The sequence below is a fragment of the Camelus dromedarius genome, chromosome 7 (genome assembly GCF_036321535.1).
Source record: "Camelus dromedarius isolate mCamDro1 chromosome 7, mCamDro1.pat, whole genome shotgun sequence".
NCBI classification, from domain to species: domain Eukaryota; kingdom Metazoa; phylum Chordata; class Mammalia; order Artiodactyla; family Camelidae; genus Camelus; species Camelus dromedarius.
This window is the reverse complement of record NC_087442.1, coordinates 13,505,732-13,530,688: the sequence shown is the minus strand read 5'-3', so window position 1 is coordinate 13,530,688 and position 24,957 is coordinate 13,505,732. Positions and strand designations below refer to the sequence as shown.

The 24,957-nt window shown below is 45.5% G+C and overlaps 1 protein-coding gene across 2 annotated transcripts in view; it reads right to left on the bottom strand.

Annotated features, from left to right (window-relative positions):
- KIAA1549 (KIAA1549 ortholog) overlaps positions 1–24,957 on the bottom strand; it is a 115,366-nt gene that overhangs the window by 22,110 nt on the left and 68,299 nt on the right. For both annotated transcript variants that reach the window (XM_031454529.2, XM_064487326.1), the window contains exons 10-16: positions 24,455–24,639; positions 17,497–17,693; positions 15,652–15,767; positions 10,438–10,640; positions 7,724–7,947; positions 6,596–6,749; positions 2,774–3,091 (exon numbers count right to left, since the gene is read on the bottom strand). In XM_031454529.2, coding sequence (XP_031310389.2) covers positions 2,774–3,091; positions 6,596–6,749; positions 7,724–7,947; positions 10,438–10,640; positions 15,652–15,767; positions 17,497–17,693; positions 24,455–24,639 — 1,397 coding nt within the window. The remainder of the gene's footprint in view (positions 1–2,773; positions 3,092–6,595; positions 6,750–7,723; positions 7,948–10,437; positions 10,641–15,651; positions 15,768–17,496; positions 17,694–24,454; positions 24,640–24,957) is intronic.

The window sequence follows — 24,957 nt, the reverse complement described above, 5'->3', positions numbered from 1 at the left end:
ATTCAAGACCAGAGGCAGGGAGACAGTTAGGAAGTCTTTCAATAGTCTTGGTGAGAGATGGTGGCTCCAATCACTGCAATGCAATGGATGGATTCGAGAGGAAGAATCTACAAAGCTCCAGCATGTTTAATTGATCGTAACTTCCTCTACCTTCCCTTTCAATGTATGGTCTATCCGTATTTCAACTGCATTCTCTAATCTGCACAACTTTTTCCAGTTATCCTTTCACCACATGTGCCTGCTAAAGCCCCAGTCCCAGATCAGTCCAACTGCCTGTTTTCTCCTTGTCTACACCTGGGTATCTGAATGCTGATAAACAAAACTACAGAACTTTAGTCTCTGCCACTATAATTTCTTAATTGTCAGTCTCAACATGGGCCTCAATACTGCTGGGTAATTACTCCCACATCCCTTATCTCTCTTCTCTCATTCTCCACAGTAAGTATTTCAAGTCTCTACTCTTCCTCAACCCTCTTTCCTTGCCATACTTCTTCCCTCAACAGATGACTCTGCTTTCTCTACTGTGAGAACAGAAGTCATGAGATGGACGGTCCCACAATGTACTGCCACCCAACTACAAACCTGATTGCACCTGCACCCAACTCTTCCTCCCTCTCTCCTATTAAATTGGAGGAAATATATCCCCTCACTTCTAAATATAATTCCTCCATTGGTACTCTGGCTCCCCTTTCCTGTATCATCAAGCTCTCCTATAGTAGCCCATTGCCATCAGCAATTAAACACGCTGAAGCTGTGTCGACTCTTCCTCTCGTATCCAACCTCTGCATTACATTAGCTGGGACCATCAAAAATCACCAAGATCACTACAACAGCTTCCTAATTATCTCCCTGCCTCTGGTCTGCACTATGACAAACCATTCTCCAGTGTAAAATGAGAGCAATCTTTCTAAAAGGCACACCTAATGATGTCTCTTGCTTGCTGCTCAAAACCCTTCAGTATCCTGGCACTACCCTCAGGATGAGGTCTAGGCACCAAACCTCTCAGCTTCTTGCTTTCTCTCTCCTGCCTCATGTCTTATCACTTTTACTTCCTACTCAGTATTAGTCCTCAGAACTAATTTCAAGGGTCAACTGTCTTCATTCCATCAACTACTGAAAGAGGAGTGTTGAAATTTCTGACTAGAACTTCCAATTTTTCAACTTTGAAGGTCTATTACTAGGCACATAAACATTTAAGACTTTATGTCTTCTTGATGAACTGACCACTTTATTATTATGAAATAATCCTCTGTATTCTTGGTAAGGTTCTTTACTATGAGATCTATTTTGGCTAATATTAATATAGCCACTCTATTGCAAAAGAAACTGGATTAGACAGCTCAGGCTGCCATAGCAAAATACCAGATTGAATGGCTAAAACAAGAGAAATTTATTTTTTCACAGTTCTGGAGGCTGGAAAATCCATGATCAAGTTTCCAGCAGGGTTCAGTTGCTGGTGAGAGCTCTCTTCCTGGCTTGTGGACAGCTGCCTTCTTGCTGCGTCCTCACATGGGGGTGGGGGAGAGAACTCTGGTGTCTCTTCCTCTTCTTATAAAGGCACCAGTTCTGTTGGATCAGGGTTCCAACCTTATAACTTCATTTAATCTTAATTTCCTCCTTCAAGACTAATACAGTCACATGGGGGTTTAGGTTTCAACATACAGATTTGGGGGGAACACAATTCAGTCCACAGCAGGAACTTATTCCTATGCTTATGTGAGCTCTAAGGACTGTTCCCTCTAATCTTTTTGGGTGGTCCTTTCCCTAGTCTTGGGTAGTTTCCTTATACCGTTAAATTGATCAGTATTCAAATGAAGATTCCCTGCAGATCTCTAGAATTACCTCTCTGCATTCTTCTGCTTTCCTGCCCCGTCTATTGTGAATTTCAGCTGCCTCTTCCTCCCCAGACTCTTGACTCTGTTTTCTCAACTCAGGAAGACCACTGAGCTCTAACTGTGGTCTCCCTCCCGGCACCACACCTAGAAACTCTCTCAAGACGGTAAGTTGGGGTGAATGTAAGCTTCTTTCTACTCATCTCTCAGTGACCCATCTCTCTGGTTGCCTAATGTCCAGTGTTGTGAAAACCCATATAGTTAACAAAATCAGAGAAACCCTATATAAATACTCCTTGAAGAAGAAATTTAAGTTGTAACTTATTAATACCTCTTCAGAGTCAAATGTTTCAGTCTGATCATTTAATCTGAAATTAGCAAAAAATGTTATGTCCTTGAGTTTTACTTCTCCATCTCCATGACTTGAGAAGGTACATTTGAAAGGAATGACTGAACATGAAAAAAATAAAGGTTCACAAGGACAGGTGAAATGCTGAAATGTCAACTCCCACGACGGAAACCAGGCATTTGACAATGGTTGCGCCTGCCTACTTGGGGACTAGCTGCCAGCACTCCCAGAGCCTCAAGGGCCTCCTTAGTCCCAGGTGGCCTACAAGATGAAGCTTAATGATTCAAGTACATTCTTAACCTTTTATGGAGACATCAATGAGAATATATTTTGACAGTTACTCCACTTCTATTTCATGACATTGAAGGGAACCCTGAAAGGTACTTCCATAAAATATGCGACTTGCATAAATGAATGCTTTCAACATTGAGAATTAACCTAGGAGAAGATAATAAAAACTAAGACTCATTATGCAAGCCTTAATTTTTATCAAATACAACCAGAGTATTGCAGGAATCCTGAAAATGAGGCAGTCAGGCAACAAAGCTCCAACATCTTGCCCATGAGAGAATTCTGGAAGGTCTACACTTACACTGCAGGGGTTGTTGGCCGTCTGAGCTGGGCTGTAGAAAGACCCCCACTGGGTGGCTCGTCTCTCTTCTCGGGATGGGGTGCTGTTCACAGGCAGGCCAGCTGGGACCCCGGGGCCTGCAGCTGCAGCGTTGGGGGGCTGGCTGCTGGGGGCCACGAGGGCAAAAGCATCGTCCAGGAGGGAGTGCATGGTCTGGCGCGCCTCCTCGATGGACGGCTGGGGCGGGATATACTGGGAGGCCGGGAAGGGCAGGCCTGGGTACCGCCCCAGCTCAGCAGAAGACGGCGTCTGCACATCTGCTGGGAGGTCGGGATCAGACTACAGCGGGGGACACAGCAAAGGAGAGAAGAGTCAGACGCAAGCTTCTGTGATGACTTGAAACCAAAACTCTAGGGCCAAGAGGAATTTGATGGTTTTTGCTGACACCAAGAAATATGTTTACCATTAGAACTTTAAAAATCACAGCTGAGGAATGTCCATTACCTTTCATGGGAGCAAAATGCTTGAATCAGAAAAAATAAAAATTAAAATATTCAACAATCATGTGTCTGGCAAAACTTCAATCAACTATCTGAAATGCATCTCAGTACTTGGAAGTACACGTTTTTTATTGAAAGCCCCATCAATTCAAAATGATGTCTCAGAGTCTACATACTAACATATCTAGTTGATTTTCCATAGCTACAGAAATCTAAAACTAAAGCAGTTCACTGACAGTTAACACTAAGAAGAGCCCCATACACCCCCAAAAGCGTTCAAAGTCACCACCAAATTACAACTACATGTGCATAAACAATTTTAACACCTATTACGACAACTCTTTACAAACAGTAAATAGTACCAATTATCTATTCAGAAACTATTTCTTTAAAATGGAGGTATCCCTGGATAACATGTGTCAACAAGAAAAGTTGAAATTATATTCTATACTCTCTAAGAGACAGGGATATAAGTAACAAGAGCTTTTAATATTCTTATTTCCTTATACTGCCTTATGAGCAAAACATCGTCCCAATATACACTCAGTAAATTGTAAGAGACAAAACAAGGAACCGATGGAAGACGCCACCTTTCTGGTCTTGGTGGCCCCAGAAGCCCAAACATGAAGGTGTGAAGCTGGGTTCCCTTGGATTCTCACTGGTCCCGTGAATCCTGCTACGAAGGCAAAGAGCTACGGAGCCATGATCTTAGCACTTTCTGCTCTTTGATCTTCCTGCTGCCTCCTCATTTCGCAGGCAAGACTATCAGCAGCCCAGAGTCCAAGACGACATCTTGCTCATTTTCCTATGTCCCCATACCCAGCAGAGTGTTTCACGTGTAGATGGAGCTTAATCATAAATGAATAACTGTGATCTACAGAAGTTTAAGATTTACCCAGGATCCCCAATTTGGAATTTGAAGTCCATTGTCTTGAATCAAGTTTGATGATTCTGTTATTCAATTTATTTCCTTTGCATGGATACATGCTTACCTATCATTCCTCAGAAAATATGTGGGAACTTTTTTATCTTTAGTCATCAGAGATGATGTATTCTGGTACCTACTTTGCAATTTGTATTATATGAGGGTGACCATACACCATGGTTGGCCCAAGACAAATCTTAGTCTATACTTGCTGTTCCAATATAATTATTTACAGCACCTCCTTTCACCCTCCTGAGTGTCTGCCTTGGATAATAAATTATATCAGGGTTGACAAACTTCTGTAAAAGGTCAGACAGTAAATATTTTAGGCTCTGTGAGCCATACAGCTACTCAACTCTGCCATCGCAGTGAGAGCAGCCATAGATAACATAAAAATGAAGGGAGCAGCTGTGTTCCAACAAAACCTTATTTACAAAAACAGACAGCAGGCTGGATTTGGCCTGAGGGCTAGTTCGCTGAGGCCTGAATTATAATAGCAACCCTAGTTACAAGGACTCCAGGAATATTTCTTTCTCCTTAGGAAAAGAGAGTTCTCAAGGAGAAGATATTTTGAGGGGAAAGCATAACATTAAAGATCGTTCAAAAACATGTATGTCTAGTATAACCTTCAAGATGAAATACTAAGAAAAGGTGAGTTCCAAAAAAAGGCATTATCTTTGAAAGTATATGTTTCAGAACTTTTAGAGAGACAAAGTAAAAAGTCCATCTGAGGAAGAATTTCTTTTTAGGGAATCTTTGAAAAATGGAGCCACTGGGGATGAAGCAGCTGGCTGAGTCATGTTCTCCAGGGAAGGGCTTCTTTCCACCAGCTGAGGGGGGAACTGCTATGATTTTTGCTAAGAAAAAAAGCAAGGAGAAAAAGGATGGTCTGGACCACCATGAAAACAGCCTGATTTAGGGTCATCGATGAAAGCAGATGGGAGAGCAAGACAGGGCATTCCGCATCCACAACTCCACGGCACTGGGTGATGGACTCCGGGACAGGGCTGCAAAATCTCCCCTGAAGGCTCCTCTCAGAGGAGGAGCCAGGGGCCAAGGAAGTGATGGGATGAGAAGGCGTGTTCCCCCTTCTTCTACTCACACAAGATCTCCAAGTCCCCACAAGGGACAAAAATGAAAGCTCCAGGGGACCATTCTGGGAAGCCCAGAGGACAGCCCTCCCCAGATCAAGACAAACACCACAGACACCCGGACAACCACCGGCCCCAAAACACAGCAGCAGCACAAGAGCGCCACCTATTGCAAGAACTGCCAGCGATGGTCCCTCCACCCTAGGAATTCATTTGCAGCGCTTAGAGAGGACTCAATTCATTCTGACCAGGAGCAAAGCAGCCTTCCAACCCTCTGGAGTCACACCGGTTTCCAGGAGCTAGTTGTGAAGGGACGGTCAGTCTTCAGAACACTAGAAACTCAGTAAGTTCCCAAGGAAGAGCCTGCCTGCCTCTTTCAGATGATCATGATTCAATTATATTTAGCCCCAGTATCAGTAAGGTATTTGGCACATTTGCGTAATTATGTTTACTGTCTCTCAATGTTAGTTATTTGCATAATTTGAGAGCTAAAATGTAAAATTCAAATCAGAAATGGCTAGTTACATAAGCTCCATCTAAAGGGATTGTGTACATCACAGATTTTTTTCTCCAAGGATGTATCTTTTGGTAATTTCTCTCTAAACAAAGATGGCTCTCTAAGTTTGCCTCCAGAAGGAGGAAGGGGTCTTGTGCACCAAGACAGGGCTATGCCGCAGCCCAGAGCTCAGACGCCCACTGTGTCCCAGTGCTAACGCTCTGGGGCTCCCGCTCCTCTTGGGGTGCTTCTGTGTCTGTATTTCACAGCCCCTCGGGGAGGCTGGCCCTTTCTTCCCTGTACCGTGGGGTCTGTATGTGTCTTAGTGCAGTCAACGTCTGCTTCAACACTTCAGCAACTGTGCCCCTTTTCTTTTGAAAAAATTGCTTAATTCCTTATTTCCTAATTTCCATTAAGCTCTTTCTTCCCTAAAGTTAGAAATACATACATTAGCAAATGTAGTATCTTCTTGGCACTCCAAGAGCAGAAAGGGGGACAAACCCTAAATAGCCCTCCTACCTCCAAGAAACTCAAACAACTCATTGACTAAAAGAAGGAAAAAAAAAAACTTTCTGGACATTTCTCTGTTTTCCAGTTAACCTCAAGAAGTGCCCATTCTGAAGCCTGAGAGGACAGAGCTTACATAAAGGAAGAGGAAACACTGAGTGTGTTTCCAGAGGGCTCACCCAGCAGCCTCCCGGTCTCTATGACCGGAGTCTCTCCTTCAAGGAGCGGCCCGCCCTCTCCCCCACCCACATGCCTTACAACCCAGCTAGCCCTGGAGCACCAACCACTGGGCAGCAGCCACCCCACCCTGATTCCATCACGCACCGGGCAACCAATATAGGCAGAGTTGTGGACCCCAGGGGGCCTTTTGTATGTGCCCTCGCTGTCGGTGGTGATAAGTCTGTCCTTCTCAGCATCTCCAGGGCAGCCGTTGACCTGGTGTTTCCGGCGTGGCTTAGGAGAACGTTTTATTCTGGAGCTGCCAGGAGACAAAGATGTTATCCTCAGAGGAAAGAAACCTTCCGGCCGCTGGCTCATCAACTAAACGCTAAGTATTTTCTGAGCCCTAAGGATCTGCTGGATCTGCTGTATTAAACTCCTCACAGGATGTAAACAATGTGTAAGACACATTCTGCGCTAAGAAAGCTGACAGTCTACCTGGGCAGACTATACTAAACACATGGAACAAGAGAGAGAAACATGTGACAATACACTCATGACATTATTTAGCCATACAGACTCTCAGAAAAGGGTGAGGTCCATGTGGGTACTGGTATCATCTCTGGCCACCTGGGGCCTGACTGGGTCTTGAAGAGCCAGTAGGATCTGCAGACCCAGAGGGAAGTGTGAAGAGGGTGTGAGGTGCAGGCAAGACTGTGCCAGGGACCAGAAACAGGAATGCAGACACATGTTTGGAGAGGTGGGGGAATAGCTGGCATGTATGTGTGACAGGAGCACAGGGGCCACCCGGCGGGCAACCCAAGCCATTTCAGGCGTTGAGCAGAGCAACACAATAAATGAGAGCTGATCTTCCCAAAAATGCATCCGCATTAGGGGGCAGGGGTCTGGGAGACCAAGCGGCTGGGACTCTGCGGGTGGCTACGGGAAAGAAATGAGAATCCACCAGAGGACCCACTGACCACGCAGAGGCGGCTGGAGACCCGGGTGGTGAGAGAGGGATGGGGGAGGAAGGCAGGAGGCAGCGTCTGGGAGGGGAGGGGCCTGGCAGTTCAGAATGCTGAACCCCAGGAGACACTCAACCCAGGGACGTGCTCCCAGGCATGCCGGGGTGCAGGCGGAGTGAACGCAGCCTTCCACACACGGTGACCGAGCGGGCTGGGGCCGCCCAGCAGCCCACGCCGCCCGCAGCCGTTCCCGGAGACTTCCGCCTGAAAGATGGCCGGGCCCTGGTCCCCCGCCCGCAGGGGCCTTTGGCCCCGCTCGGGCCCCCACCTCTTCCTGGGCTCTATGAACACGGAGGGCACGCTGGCCGTGGGGTCCAGGATCTTGTCGATCTGCATCTGCGCGCGGCGGTACACGCGGTGCCGCTCCCGCGTGTCGCCCGAGGACAGCTCGTCCACCACCGGGAACTCGTAGTGCCCGCGGCGCTTGGCGCGGAGCCGGATCTTGTTCCGGTGATGCTCGATCTCCGACTTGTGCCGCAGCGCCGTCTGAATCTGAAAGACAGGACACCCAAATGTCCTGCGGGCTTCTGGGCCCTGCGCTCAGACAGCATTCTGGGGAGGCCTTCCTGCCACTCTCCTTCCCCCTGAAAGGCTGTCCGAGGCTCCCACGAGGCCGCCAAGGGTGGCGCAGGCACGCCCACCCCGCCGGGGCACAGAACCTGCCATCGCCCACGAGTGGGGGATGTCGGGGGGGAAGCCTGGTATCGGCCCCCAAACGTGGCGAGAAGATTCAAACCTGGGAAATCTGCCGGTGACAACTAGATACAATACGCCCAGAGAAAAGAGTAAATATTTTTCAATAGTATTATTACTTTAAAGATTTTTAAATTAAGACAGATTCAAAGGAGACATTTGCATTATACAATAAAATACCCATTTACTGATGATTTAGCTCCCTGACAGGAGACCCCTCTCCTCAAAGAGGAAAATCCACATGTGTTGGAAACACATGGTCACTGGCTACATGGGGCCTGATCAAGGTCTCAAAAAGTGAGTTGGAATCTGGGAGGGAAGCGGAAAGAGGGTGTGGGGTGCAGGCACTCCCATGCTGTGGACCGGAACAGGGTGGAGGTCTGGGGGACCAGGCCCCGCAGGAAGCGGCAGGCCTGCTGGGCTGTGGTGTAGTGCAGGCCAGGAGGAGCGTCCCCTTGTTTTGTAAGCACTTAGCCCTGCTTCAGAGGACTTACCAGCAAGCGAGATGGAGACAGAGGGAGAAAAGGGAAACCAAGCTGGGAAGCTGACTGGGAGGAGAGAGCAGGACCAGGATAAGGGGGAACATTCCTGGCCATGCCACAGTGGACCAAAGCCACGTACTCTGAGGCTGTGCGAGGAGAGTCAGCTGGATGAGATTCATGACAAGTTCCCAGCAGGAGAGTTCAGGAAGCCCCTCTCACTCTATCTAACGGGTTTTTTTAAATATATGAGGTCCTCACTAGAGGACCAAGGTGTGCTGGGAATCTGCACCAGCACCTCCTACTAAGAAAACATTTCAGTTTAAATGTATGGAGCATACAGGCAGGCGCACCAGTATTGATAATGCTCTTGTTCTTATATTGGGTTTTTATTACTAGGATTTATAATCAATATATATATATTACCTATGGCCATACGTATGCATCTAATACATTTTTAAAAGACAGTAAAAGAAAAAAGTGGAGATGGATGCTATCCAGTTGTGAGGCCAGATGGATAACCCACTCCAGGGTGCTTACTCATGGCGGTGTGAGGCACACCCAACACAAGACTGATGGAGACCCATCCAGGCCAGGATGGGGGACACGCAGGGGCAGGGCTCCTGAGCATTGGTGAGAAGGGACAGCAAACGCCATCTTGAACTTATGGCACACCGTCTTGTGGTCACGTCCTTGGCAAGGAGCCAATGAGGTGCGGAAAGGAGAAACTGTAAGAACTCTTGATTAAACTTCTATATGATCCACTTTAAGGAGCACCTTGAAAGTGGGGAGGGGGATTCAGCTGCACCGATTTCTTATCACTTCAACCTGGCAGAACTCACAACAGCAGCGGCTATTTCTTCGAGGCAGGAAATGGGCAGGGCACTGCCGTATGCGCAGCCCTAAATGGCATTCACTCCACTCATGGTCCAGCCTGGTCAAATCTCTCAAGTTCAAGTTAACAGGGACCTGACCTGGCCTTCTGGTTCCCAAAATCTAAGGAGAAAAGCAGATCTAACTCAGTCTTCCAGGAGTCACTGGAACAAGGTGTTTTACCAAGAATTATCTAGATCACTGGGGCCAGAGCAGATCTATCAGGATCACAATATCAACTGTGGTCCCATAATTACCCCAAGTTCAGTGATTCACTGAACTCTCAGGACTCAGCACTGAGTCCAATTTATTACAGCAAAAGGATACAAAGTAAAAGCAGAGGAGAAGGGCACACAGAGTGAGGTCTAGCGGAAGCAGGCACAGCTCCTCTCCCAGTGGAGTCACGCAGGATGAGCTTCATTCCTCCAGCAACAAGTTGTGACAACATGTGTGACATGTCTACCAGGGAAGCTCATTAGAGACTCAATGCCCAGGATCTTTATTGGAGGCTGGCCACGCAGGCACCCTCTGCCCAGCATGTACCAAGCCCAGACTCCCAGAAGGAAAGCAGATGGTCCGCATAAATCATACTGTTTGCACCAACAGTTGAGGCACAACGAGCCACTATGTTCTGGGAATGTTTCTAAAAGCCAAGTTCCCAAACCCCAGCCACGGGCTAAAGTGGGACTTTCTAAGGACAGCCGTGTCCTAGATGTCTATCCTGCACCCCCGCCAGCACACCTACTAGCATCCCTGAACAGCATCTGATCTCAAAACACTGAGGATCAATCATATCTAAAATTAAAAACACTCATCAGCAGCTCATATCTTTCGCTACCTTGTGACACTGTAAGTCTCCCACATTTTTAAGCACTGACCAAATCAGAATGTGAGCGTTTTTTAAAAAATTAATGTACTTTTCAATAAAACCAAATACCTCTTTGTTAATTTTGTTGGTTTCTGCCACCCGGTCGGCCAGTATGGGGTGTGGAACTGGAGGTGCTGGGATGGGCTGCATGGCGATCAGCTGGATCTTACTGGGGACCCGCCGACTGGCCTCCGAGGAGCGGGAGATCCTGTCCACATGCTCAAAGATGGAGGCTGATGAGTGCTGCTCATTCCCTGAGCTGGGTGGTGCCCCTGCAACAGAGGGGAAAGCAAAATAAATAAAATCATCCTAAGGAAACAGCCAATAATCAAACTCTTGGATTATTTCTTAAAGACTCCTCAGATGGGCCCCTGATCAAAAAAACACATCCCCACTCTGTGGCAGAGAACCTGAAATGTCACTATTTGAGGTTAAATTGTCTAGGTTAAATAGTGCCTCCTACAGCCTCATTAAAAATTACAAATACCCTTAGGGAAGACATAAAAAATCTTTATGATGCTTTATGCCCCCAATGGCCCTGTTTTGTCTAAAGATGTTCTTCAGTAAGGCAGGGTGTTACGGAAAGGAGGAGCCTGTAGTGGGCTAGTAGCAATTTACAGAGCTTTGAGGACAATATTTACAGCAGCTCTGAACTTCCACACTCATTTGGAGTGGTATCAATTTTGTTGCCAAGGAAATTACACTGTTGAATAAACAAAAGCCAAGGGGACTGTGACTGTGGGCATGCAGGCATGTTCTGCTGAATGATGAACACTGCTGGCTTTTCAGTTCTGATGCAGAAAGAAAATTAAGTTGAAGAGTCAGGAGAAGAAAAAGTTGCTGCTTGTTGGAACTAGTTCCCCCTTTAAAAAGAGATGAAGGGAACACTGAAAAAATGGATAAAAGGGCAAATTGTATGGTATGCGTGTTTTAGCACAATGAATTGTTTTTAAGTAATCAGAATTGCAAAGAAGGATAAAAATGTAAATGGGTAGAGAAAAGATAAAAAACACTCTAAAATGTAGAGACTCGACCTTGGTACAGTTTTCTCTAATTGCTTGTATTTTCTGTAATGAGGGTTTTCCCCAATCAGTATTACTTTTATAATAGAAATAATCCTAATAAACTTTAATTTTAAAAGGCAGGGAGAAAGAGAGATGAAGAGGGATTGAATGGATGGAAAGCGCTCTCTAGTTAGATGCCCTAAGATCACTGATGCCCTCTCTCTAAGCCACAGGTCACCTCCAGACAGCATTGCTTGAAAATAAATAGCCAACAGGCCAAGAGAAGGGTTTCTGCGAGCATGCCAAAAACTGCTTCTAAACAAAAGCCTCAGGCATAGGTGAAAAATACAGAGGTTTCCTCGCTGTGTAAAAAGTGTTGCACAAAGCAATGAGTAGTAGTTGATATTTTACATAAGGAATGCACATCAGTGGTACATGTAAATCTCTGTTTTTCCTCTCAATCTGAATTATAGTCATTTGTTACGCCAAGCTATTAGAAATCATGTCTATAACTCTATGAACGAAGGACTCTCTCCTAGCGAGGAGTATTTGTCTGGATTCGGGCTATTCTCAGGCCTTCTTGCCCTGCCTGAAGGGAGCCTGACTATTTGCATAACACAAGCACAGCCAGATACCACCATTTATCCCTCAGCAATGACTCAAATTGCAGGCACAATGCCTAAAAGGAGATGATTAGCTTTACCAGATAAGGCTAGCTTCGCTAACCCGAACTTACAAAGCAAATGCCCCAAAGGGTGGCTCATTAAGCTACAGACACCCACTGGTGAGACTACTTTCCTCCAGAATGATAAAAAGACCAGGGTGCAAAGGTGAAGGAGAAAGAAAGGCCCCTCCCCACCGTGCTGTCCACCTGCCTGGGTCCCACAGAGGGAGCTGTGGGCGCGGGACTGACTCCGGTCCATGCCCCATCCCCCAAACTGGACCCTCACTCTGTAATTCACCAGCTGAAACTGGAGAAACAGGATGCACAGAAAACCCTCAAGCTTCCATACTGCCTGGACCCCAACCCTTCAAGAAGGCTGAAAAGGAGCCTGTTATTTGTCATATACATGTATTACATACACATAAATACACGCATCTCTAGATCTAGGTCTACTGGATTATTATAAACATGTTACATATATGAACATTGGGTTATTTCTATTGTTTGCTATACATAGCTCAATTTTTTAAAAACTACCTGGATAATAATGACCAATGGAAAGTACAAGTTTCCAGAGACCGATGCTATGTGAATCCTGCCTGAAGGCAAGCAGGGAATTCGGATTCAAGTCCTTTCTCTTCAAATATTATAAAGCAAAAAAAAAAAAAAAGTAATGATAGAAATTACAGTATAGGATAATGTCCACAAAGCAGATGACACAGGAAAAGGCAATTTGAATTACTGAATGCTGAAGCAATCGAACATTTTTAAAGAAACATTAATTCCATTATCTATAGGTAAACACACTGAACTGCATTATTATAACGCCTGTGACCCACAGTCATATCCCATGAGGCGGGGATCACATTGGCTCTTCTTCAACCTGTCCCAGCAGCTAACCCATCACAGGCACTTAGTAAACATTTGCCATATGGATGACTAAATGACTAGTCACCTCAACTAAGTTCATAAAATCCTACCTTGAGGAGGCCTCTGGGAATGTGCCATACTGAAAAGGGGAGAATTACAATCTATGGTCTCAGTCATGTTATAAATGGGTGCTCCACAATCACTTGAAAAACTCTGATGTTATGTGTAGTCGAAATAGCCAAACTGCAATCTCGCTAAAAATTTAATTTGCTTTGCAAAACTCTTTAGCACATGCAAAAGTAAATGTCAGCTTAGTTCCTATGCGAGATTCTAGAATCTGGACTTGCTGAATTCAAATTAATGAGGTTCTAGTTACTTAAAAATCACAGCCTTGCACACAGGCAGCCTACGGAGAGCGTGAAGGAAAGACTCAGCATTCCCCATCCTTACCCTGTGCAATTTATTCCTGATGACAAAGGGGAGAGAAAACTACAGCCATGCCGGGCTGAGACATGGCACTGGCAGCACAAACAGCCTGAAGATCACTGCCTTCGCTCAAGGAAGATGTGTTACCCCCAGCCTCAGCTCTCTTCACTACTTTGCAAAGGGGGAGCAGTGGTAACGATGTGACATTTTCTAAAACTGCAGTAACTGAGAACACAGTGACATTGAACTCAGAGTAAACCATCCCAGGAGGGTCTCGATGGTCAGAAAGGTTTGCATTGTGATCTAGCCACTTCCCAGAAATGGTCAGCTGGCAAGGGAACAAAGCACAGCCTTGAACTGACCCAAAACCAAAACAATGGTCTTTTCCCAGTTTCCACTGCAAGATGGGCCTGGATGACGTGTGACAGCCGTTGAAAGCCTAGCCAAGGAGTCTAACAGGACCCAGCAGCCGTGCCACCCACTGGAGTGAGCGGGGACACTGGTCCCAGGGCAGCACGGAGGGGCTCAGAATGGCTCTCAAGCAACCTTCTGCCGCTCCTAATTTGTATTTCATTATATATGCAACACAGGATGGATTTTTGTGTGAATCACAAAATAATTTAAAAGCTAAGAATAAAAATTCCAAATCTTTTTTATGGGGTATTTAATTAACTAAGTTCTATGCAAGCAATAAACTGCCTTTACAGCAGCATTAAAACTTTAAAGAAGTAATTAAAAGTTTTACGAGTGAATTGATACCTGTAGTGAGAAGATCATCTTTCTAAAGCATGAAAAGAATGTACAAATGCTGGTGTGTCTTCAAATCAAAGTAGCAGCTCCTGCACTCCCAGTGCCCACAAGGTCACCCAGCGCCCTCGTCTCCTTCCACAGCCAACTCTGAGTCCCAACACTGACATGCTTACCACTTGGATTTTGAATATATGCTGAGAGTGATTTTTGATTTTTGTTAGCTGTGTAGAATAGACTGGTTCTAATACTGTCAGTAAAGAATTAAATGCAGGAACTAAGAGCAAGATTTTCTCAGATATGCAATTAACAGAAATTGAGAAACTCCAGGGCTGATTCTTTTTTTTTTTTTTTTACCAAATATTTCTGTCCCATGATCAAAATTAAGATTTTAACCCTGTCTATCTGAAACAGTGCACCTGTTACCACGGTGCTAAACAATTTTTAAGAGTCTATGAAATTAGATCCAAAGAAAAAAATTCTTCCCTTATTCTAAGGGCTTTTTTTTTAACATCAAAAAAGAAACAACTGGAAGGAACTGGAAGGAATCTCAAAAACCAGCTAGTTTAGTACCATAGGAGCCCTAAAGAGTAAGGGACATACAAGGTCACAAACAGGACAGTGAAGAACAGGCCCTTTGGCTTCCATCCAGAATGATTCATTTATAGAATATGGTTCACTCTGTACTGCATTTTCATACAGAGAAATTTGTGATGAAAAATGCAAGTATAAAAACTGCTATTAAAGTAAATGTCAACTAAACAATAAATATTAAAAATACTCAAAAATTACTATTAAAATGATATCCTAAGGCATCTCAATTTTCTTTGCAGTATTAAAACATAACCTTGAAATATAAATAAAGCTCCATCAAGCACAAGGGCTGTCCTAGCATCCTTATTTAACAGAATCTAATAAACTAAAACCAAGCTACCTTGTCATCAGGCCAACAAATGCTCCAAATCTAGTAAGACCTAGGGGCTTAATTCGACTGCAGGACATGAGGTTTACGACAATGCTGCTTAGGAGGGGAGTGAGGTTCATTTCATACCCAGCCTAAGAAGCTATGGCATCTGAAAACATATGCCAATAGGCTAAACCATCTGAGCACATCGACCCAGTGCTGCACGACAGATCTAGGGCCAGGACCAAACACAGTGCACCTGGACCCATGACAAATAATCAACTCCCGGACAGTGACAGCTGTGAAGCACTTGAATGGGCTCCCAAGGTCACTGAATCCTGGGGGTAGTTTTTGAGACTCTGGTTTTAGTTCGATTCCTCCTTGTCTTTCAGAGAGGAAAACCATCAGGACCCTAAACTAGAACACACACCGCAGTGAATCTCGAACCTCCGCACGGCCCCCCGCCTCAACGCAGACACCAGTACAGCGTCAGATGGTGACAGCTGATGCTGAGGACCTCACCACACAAGCAGTGAACATACACATGCACAGGTTTTGTTGTTGTTGTTCTTTTTCCAATACTCAGCCTCTGAAGTAGCATAAAGCCCTAGCCTATTGGAACCTCATGATTATTACTTTTCAAGTGGAGAACAAGAAGAGTCACAGACCACTCTGTGGGGCTCTGTGGGACTTGCCATCGGTCACCGCTCCTGGAGGCTTGTCCCCTGCTTCCCTCTCACTGGACTCTTCACTTACTGTGGAGTCAGCATCTGAGGGAGAAACCCTGCAGACACAAGACAAATGCAAACGTTAGGACAGAGAAAGAAGGGGAGGGCAACGGCATATTCATTTGGATGTGGAAGTCAGGCTTCCAGGCAAGAGTGGTGGAAATCAAACAGTCCAAAACATTGTTTCGTGGCACGGCACCTCCACGGACCACATCAATGGCACACAGTCACCTCCTGAAGACAGCTTAATACGGCTCACTCAATAGCTCAGCAGTTCATCTCAATAAACTCTAGGAAATCAGGCGCCCAGTGGAGGATGGTCCCCTGGGTAGCAGGGCCTTGACTGGCAATCTGGGGCTGGCATGGGTTGGATCAGAAGATCTGGGGCTCAGGCCTGGTTAGGGTTTCTCTGGGTCTGCAGAATTCCTAAGAAGCCAGGGTAGTTCTGCAGTCACCCCATATAACTCCAGATCTTTGGAAAAGACCTACACTTAACAACATAAAGGCAATGATTAAAAAATAAATAAAAATAAAAATAAAGGCAATGATTACCCCTGAGAGTTGATTCTATATTCTATAAAAACAAGGCTATCACAGAACCCAGGCCGTACCAGGCTAGTGAAAAACCTTAATCAGTTAGCACCCCTTCTGTCTGGGCTCCCTGAAATGCCAAGACATTCTGGTGCCCCTAAGGGATGCTAAAATATTATATTAACCATGCAGACCACTGAGATGTTGTGACTAAATGTTTAGGATTAGGTGACCAGAGAAGAAAAAAAAGACTTTGCAAAACTGTACGAGCATATTCAATAATCTTTAATGATTTGATTTATTCTTAGCCTGCAAAATAATTAAGCAAGTGATCTCTCTCTGCATAATTCATCTTCTTTTGTAAAGATCATGTTCTAACATCCATTAAATTCTTAAAACTAGGCCAGAACCCCTGGGGTAGGTTTTCTGATAAGCCAGAAATTATAACATCGTTTGAATGTTGGTATGATCACACACTTTTTCCCCTCTCAGCAGAAAATCAGGATTTGGAGTTCCAAAGCTCAAAGGCAGGCTGATAATCTGAGGCTTCAACAGCGAAAGCCTGATCATGCTCTGATCTAAAGTCAACATAATAAAACCTGATTCTGAATTTTGTCTTCTTACACAGCTGGAGCCCGTCTATGAGCGAGAAGTTCTCTGTGTGTCTAATTCTGGTAGGAGGACTGGAAAGAAATGGGGACCAGGGAGCTGGGCAGAGGGGATGCAATGAAGAATCCATGCACATGTGCTAGCAAGGGTGACAATAGGAGCACGCAGAGAAAAGCCAAGCAAGGACAGAAGGATGTGCTGAAGGTCACCTGCCGACCAAGCAGTGAAGCCACAGCTAGCCGCTGGCATGACAGGCAAGAGCAAAGCTGACACTGGCTGAGTGTGGATCACACACCAGGCACTCTTTATACACTGTTCCTGAGATCACCTCTGGGGGCCCAACATAGTCACCCCAGAATCTATACACTCGAGCTGGTCAATCCCTGATGAAGTCCCAGGGGGACCGCCCAACCATGACCAACAAGTGACTGACAATCTTAAACATTTTGGGAAGAGAAAGCACTCCTTCCACAGCCCATTAGAGCAGATCAAGAGCTTTTGGGCTCATTGACTTTGGGCAACACGTTGTCAGTCTTCAGGGCTGCAGACCCGGGCAACACTTGCCGCCAGCCCTTCTGCTACTGGAAACTGACAAACGGAAACATGCAGAGCGACAGAGAACAACACAGAAAGCCCAATAAGAACCTTCCTCTGTGACGGATGTTCTTGGAAGGGATCTTCGCCTTGGGGCTCGGCACATCTCCGTTCTCGGAGGGCGTGGCGTGGTCCTTCACAGGCCCCGGCAGTGGTGCTGGCTCGTGGATAATCAGTATGTCATCTTTATTGTGCTGACCCAGGTGCTGCTTAGCAAAGTCGAAACCCTTCACGCTAGGGATCTGCAACTGAAACACACACACACATAGGCGAGACAGTCAGTCAGAATCTGAGGGCTGTCACAGGAGATCATGGGGAGCGGCAAGACTGAGTGCCAATCTCTGACCCAAGATGGTACTTGTGATTACACCCATCCAACTCAACGTGCGTCTCTAAAATGACTACCTGTACAAGGTGCCATTTATACCTAGAGTTCGCAGAAAAGACAGATCCTCACTAAGGATTAAAGTACCAGGATTAAACAGATCATAATACAAAAGGCATCACCAGACAATCCCTGCCCTCTGTCACAGCAGCATGACCACGCGCCATGCAAGTCCACAGGGTCCAGGTTCAGCTGCGAGCCTGCGCTAAGACAGAAAGTGCCTGAAAGGATATAGAAATGGGAGCAATAACGGTGAGGCATCATTTTGGTGACGTTGAAAGTGCAGGGGTGGGATTTAACAGTTTCCTTTATTCGAACCTGCAGAGTAGAGGAAAATAAACCAGGTATCAGTAATTGTCCCAAGGGTCTCCTCGGCAGGAAGGCAAAGGGTCCTCAAAGCCCTCCCACCAGGCTGTATTCCACACCCACAGATAGTCCTGTCACCCAGAAGACAAAGCCCAACCCATCAAAGGAGCTGTTCTAGACATTATACTGTGTGTAGGAGCAAAAGGTATTTGGGCTAACTTTACACACAGATGAGTGACAATGTCAATGGCTTAGATTTGTGATCTCTAAGGTCTTTTTAGCCCTGAAAATCCAGGATGGATGGGAAGGAAAGTAGTTTGCAATAATGACTTATGCCAGCAGAGGGGGACAGAACTTACCGCAAACAGAGTTTACAAAGATGTTGCTCTGAAACAAAAGGCAAAGTCTGGCGTACCTCTGTTTTCTAAATTAATGATGTTGTGTTACAAGCAGTCTACTTCAGACTGTGAGTGGCACACAGCCCTCGGCTCAAAAGCGCTGTTTCCCAAACCTGCAGCTCCACAACTCCCCCCACTCCCCAGCCATCTTCAGCTGGGGTCCCCAAATCTCTGGCATGTACACTTTCCTAGGGGCAAGAAGCTCTTTTAAGGGAATCAAATTCCAGCAGACAATCTCTGTATATACACTTCTGGCTTCTCCTTTCTCCTTTCATAAGAATCCTTCTCCTTTGCAGAAGAAAGGCACATCTCTTACCCTTGCAGCAGCTTTTACCCTGGCTATACCTCATTTTAACTCGATAAGGTGCCTCTAAATAAAAGAATAATGGAGATACTCAATAGTCATTTAATCATCACCATCAACACCCTCTCTTTTGCAAGTTAGATGGCTTGCTTTATCAAAATTGAAAGCGGATGTGGGGAGGGTATAGCTCAGTGGTAAAGTGTACACTTAGCATGCATGGGATCCTGGGTTTAATCCCCGTACTGCCATTTAAATAGATTAGGTAGGTAGGTAGATAGATAGACAGACAGACAGATATAAACTTGATTATCTCTCCACCCCAAATTTTTTCTTAATTGAAGGAGGAGCCAAAGACGGCCTCCTCTAATCAAAGGTCTCCAGAGTAAACAAGGGGAAAACATGAACAGCACTGCCTCCTTGGTGCAGTCTGTGTGCCCAAGTCCAGGAGCTAAGTGCCTTCCCTGAAGCACTCTCAGGGTTCATGTAAGAAACATACATGTGTCTATGTTGTGGAAGAACAAAATTTGCCATCTCCAAATGTCTCTTTGGCATTCAAATTATTTGAGGCTGAAAACAATCAAGGCCCAAAAGACTCAGGAAGAAACTTTGACCCACAAGCATTCATTTACCAAACACTTGCTTTTCCATCTCCACGTGAACTGTCTTCCTCCCCTCTGAAGTCCCAAACCACTACCCCCAACACCTTGTTTTGTCTTTAGTGAAGGTGGTATTTAAGGCGAGGGCTTGGTGAGTCACTCCGTTCTCCTGGGTCTCTCGCATGGATACATGTTATTAAACCTTTGTTTAATTTTCTCTTACTAATGTCATGTCAATTTAGTTCTTAGACCAGCCAGAAAAATCTAGAAGGGTAGAAGTGCTTTTTCATAAATGCCAAGGCACCATACAAATGAGATGGACAGCAATGTTATCGCTGTTGGTTGGTGAAATATCAAGCAGTTAATACAAATAGGCAGCTAAGAGTTCTAGGGATCAGATAAAGCTAAACATACAAATTTAGATGCAAAACTTTGTAATTCGGCTACAGGACGTGACACATGGTAGACCCACAAAATTAATATTTGATGACTGAATGAATTTCAAAAAGGTCAGCTGAAGTCGCAAACTTGCAGGATTTTGTGGGGAACCAAGAGAAGAGTAGATGTCATAAGTGAGAAGTGCATCCATTACAGACTCGAAGTCCTGTTGGCTTGCTAATTCTGACTAATATCTTTAAATACACCCATGAGATCTCTGCACTTCTCCCAGGCTGGGTGACTCATCACCTTCTACAACAATAGAAATTGGGCAGCCAGTCTGTGCTTACACACAGAACAAAAGCCGTCTACACACAGAAGGGAAAACTTAGAGGAAACACTGTCCCCCTCACTTACGGAATGAGCTCCTTCTGTTTCAGCCCTATTTTCTGGAACACTTTTTCTAGTTTTTCCATGTCTTAAAAAAAAAAAAATCTAGAGTTAAGTCTGGCTGTATTACGTGTCCAGTGTCCACATTCAGAATAAGCTTCAATCAGTATTTTATGAAAGAGTCACCATTAATTAGCACCTCCAACATTCCTATTAGGACCCCGTCACTTCGGAGGAAAGATGGCTCTTTTTCTCCTTTTTTCTTTACTAAGTCACAGAGGGGACAGACCATCTTGTCTGTGCCCCACAGGAACACAAGTCAGGGTGGGCTGGTAGAGCAGGTCAGCTATGTAACAGGAGGGACACTGGATGAATTTTAAGACGTAGGAGCCATAAATATAATACGACCCATATGGAACAAGACAGAGTCAAGTCCCCAGTACTCGGGTCACCTGAACCCCTGGGAAGGAGCAGTTAAGATGACAACAGAAACCACAGGGCAAATCCCAAAAGCATCCAAATAAAAACGTGCAATCTCGAAGAGAGTGCCATTTACACATTTCTGCTATTTGATGGATATGATCGTCACCATAGCCACCATGCTGTTTCCTTTCAGAAGGTGAAGACATGGAGAACTTATGGCATCTGTGGGTCTCCAGTGCAGCCCAGCAGGGGGCCTCTGGTCACCCTGAGATCTAGGCGTTGAGGGAGCAGTCCTCCAAGATTCCCCCATCCCCAGGCCACAGCAAGTCATGGTCAGCTGACCGCAGGCACACTGGAACCACCAACTTATCAGGTATTACAGGGACCCCTATAGCAAAGGGATGAGCTGACCTTGGCCGAGAGGGAAGAAAGGCTCATCGAGCTTCTCTTAAACCAGTTGACCACACCGCCCCCATGGTGCCTGCTCCAAACACCAGTATGCTCAGGCTGCTCTCCAGCAGAAAACCCTTCAGTAGCTCCCCAGGATCTACAGCATCCCCTCCGACCCCTGATACATCCTGTAAACCCCTCTGAGCCTGGCTCTTGCCTCCCTCCGTCACCTAGTTTGGGCTATGCCCTTCCTTCCATCCACCTTCGGTCCACCCTTCCCAAGGTTCATGGATCCCCCCCTGCCTGGGCCACTTCATCTGCCTTCACCTCCTCCACCTCTGAGCCTCAGCCCCAACACTGTCCCCTCTGAAGACACTGAGGTGGCTGCCCCAGCTCTGTGCTCCCACAGCGCCCTAGACAGACTCATTGCTGCACGTCAGCTTTTCGACTCCTTGTCCACCCCACTTACGGAAGCACCCCCAGGCAGGGAACGCGTGTTTTCTGGGCTTGTCATCCAATCTGGCCCTGCTTGGCTGAGAGCAAATGTTCAGCGTTTGGTCAATGAACATGCAGTGTTCGAGGCAGCTCACCCTGGCTGCCCACAGTGCCAGTCGGCCAGAAACCAAGGTCCCGGGCCAACCACGGGGTGTGGACTGTCCCCATCAGAAGGAACAGGCTTCCACAGGACCAGGAGCATCAAACCAACGCCATTCATATCTTTAAATAGAACCTCAACAGGGCGAGGCGGATCCAAGCTGCAATTTTACTGGTAGCAGTAAAAAGCGGTGCCTTTGGGCTATGGATTAAAGAGAAAACAGATAAAGGAAAGACACAGTTAGGGTTTTTTTTTTTTTTTTTTTTTTTTTACTTTATCAACAGAAACTTTCAAAGACCCTGACTCAAAATAGAACAGGATGGCCTCTCTCCCTCATCATATTTCAAAACTAATCTACTCCCAGACAACTGAAGAGGTTCCCCTTGCCTCACAAGAAGGAGGGGGTGTGGATTTTCGGTCAGCAGATTTATTGCTTCCAGATGTTTGCAGCTCTGGGATTTGCTGAAAGATCTCAGAGAGTAGCAGTGAAGCAGCCTCGGGGGGCGGGGTGGGCAGAATGGCCAGAGACGAAACAGCCACACAAGAAGGAAAGGAGCTCTTGCAGTCACAGGGGAAGACAGTATCTTTTCAAAGTGCCCTAAGGAAGAGGCCAGAGGCCTTTTGCTATTGCCAGACAATCTTAGAAGAATTGCTTATGAAAGTACAGATATTTATTTTTAAACTATATAGACAGCACCATTTTCCTATTATAAAAACACGACAAGATCTACACTGTAGGTTCCTGTGCCAGCCAAACAAAGACCCTGTGCTAACCCTCCTCACGGTGTCAGAAGACACCTGTTCTCTCAGGGAATCCTTCACGCAGAAGACCTTTCCCGCAAAGATGCTGTAAAAGTGAATGCACAAATGTACACAGCACTTGCAGAAAAAGAGCAACTCCACAGGCTGGAAGTTCTGCTGGAAACTGTCTATCTGATGTACAGCAACACCTGGGACGAGAGAGTATTTTGGAAGTAAAAGTGGGAGAAGCTGAAAGCTTGAACAGCCTGTGGTGAACTTGACGGATGCTGTCCTCTGATCGTTTTTGAAGTAACAGATAATGGAAAGGCCTGCACAGGGGTCTTTATGTTAGGAAGCACGGAACATAGAAGACCTAGATACATAACTGTCTCTGCTGGTTAAATCTCTCTGTAGCAATACTCTTTCACCAGGACAAAAACACTGTCGATCTCATTACGATGAAATTCACACCATGAATCATTTAGTATATCACGGACTTTTTTCCAGGTTTTTTCCATGCTATTCACCAGCCTAACGACAAAACAACCTAAGCAGACTATGTAAATAATAAATGAAGACAGGTAACGAACATAATCTTAACGTATAAACTGCTTCCAAAATACTGGATAACCATCAGCTTGCAATATAATCAAGAGTTTGCATTTCTTAGTTAATTCATAAGAAAAAGAATACTCTTCATTTGCTTTTACAAAAATAAAGTACATTTTAAAAGAAGACTTATTTTTTCATTCCGCGGGTCTCTTGGCTTGTAATGTGCAGAATTGTTTTATACCCAGAAAATCAGTAAAGTTAAAAGGTCAATGGGGCACGATCTTCTATTTCTTCTGCCTCTTGCTCGCTTTTTCTTGTCAAACTTGTAGAGCTGAGGGAGTCCTCGAAATTTGGGAGACCCCGAGCGGGTACATGTTAATAAATCTCCTCGGTGAGGAGCACTTCCCAACGCCCTTGGCGTGGCTGAGCTGCGTGCTGCGCTCAGCATCCGCGCCACACAAGCACTTTTCTCTACTTGGCACGTTCTCACTCCACCAGGGCAGCCAGATGCTGACCAAGAGGCTACGTCTTTGCTCTGAAACTTGTAGGTGACAATTAAATATTGCAGAAACAGTTGGAACATCAGTGTGGGAAGAGAATTGCTGTTACTGTAAACACTAAATTGAATACTTTGGAAAGACATGGAAAAGGAGCTGCTAAAAAAGACCAAAGACTGCTGTCAAGTTAGGTGTAGGTGAATTAACTCTAAAGATCGCAGAGGATGGTGGGGTCGGGGGATACTGAAAAAGGCTAGAAAATTTTGCACTCAGGTTGCTTTGCTCTTCTCTCAAGACTGGAAACTACAGCTGATGTTTCTTATAAGAAAGACCACACAGAATTCCTTTCAGTAGACAGACACTCTCAAGAATTTTTTTAGAAAGATTGGCAAATACTTATATAGAGGAGAGAGTATAGCTCAATTGGTAGAGCGCATGCTTAGCATGCACAAGGTCCCGGGTTCAATCCCCAGGACCTCCATTAAGTAAATAAATATATAAATAAACCTAATTACCTCCCTCAAAAAAATTTTTAAAAAAGACTCACTTATATATATTAAGTTAAAACATTTAAGGCATGTATTATCATTTTTTTAATGATTAAGTGGTCTTGATCAAAGTGGATAAACAGGCTTGCAATATGGTGGAAGGAAAAAAAGGAGCCGTCCAGCAGAGTGGTGTGTAAGGAAACAGATACACATAGATCAAAGAAAACCTTTGCCTCCTGTTCTCTGAAAATATTCAGGGTTAAAATAGATCAGAATTTATATACAGAATGGATGTGACCCTCTAACTGAGCATCTCAAAAATAAAATCACAGTGGAACTCAGTCGCTCATAGCATTGTTAAGCCTTCACACGGCTTCATTTTCTTGGCATGCATTTAATATTACAGAAGAGCTGGGTTTCAGTAAGCGAACCTGGAGACAAAGGGACACCACCACTAACACAGGATGATTTCCTTTCTAGCTCTCCCCTGTCCTTCAGGCTCAGGAGCCTGAACTCACCCTGTCCCAGCCCCTAGGATGCTGATGTGAACACTGGGAGGGTCTCACCTTCTGACGCTGCTGAATGTTGGCCACGGTGTCGGGCTGAAAGTCCAGTTTGTCTGTGCGGCAGAGCTTCCAGTAGAGGATGATGACGATCACCACCACCACCAGCACAGGGATGACCACGCCCACGATGACCCAGAGGTTGCTGCTCTGGGACTCGGGGGACGGCCTCTTCACCCTGTCCACGGCTGCAGACAAGCAAGAAAGGTCTTTCAGTGACTCCTCTGCACTCCTCACTGGCAGCCCTTCTGGACAGTGAGTGTAACCCTGGAAGCCCTGTCATTCCAGCTCAGGACAACTGGCGAGGAGCTGTGATCTCCTGATGATAGGAAATGGGCTGCAGTCAACAAACACCACACGCCATGTTACATGGACAATGCAGCAGGGATCACAGTGACATGTGAGTGGTGCCTCAAGGAACGTAGTTAATTCAATAGCAAAATGAGGTTTATTCCAGGTCTCATGACTTGCAGTTTATTTTACCAGATGCCTCTCTAAATTCTCAC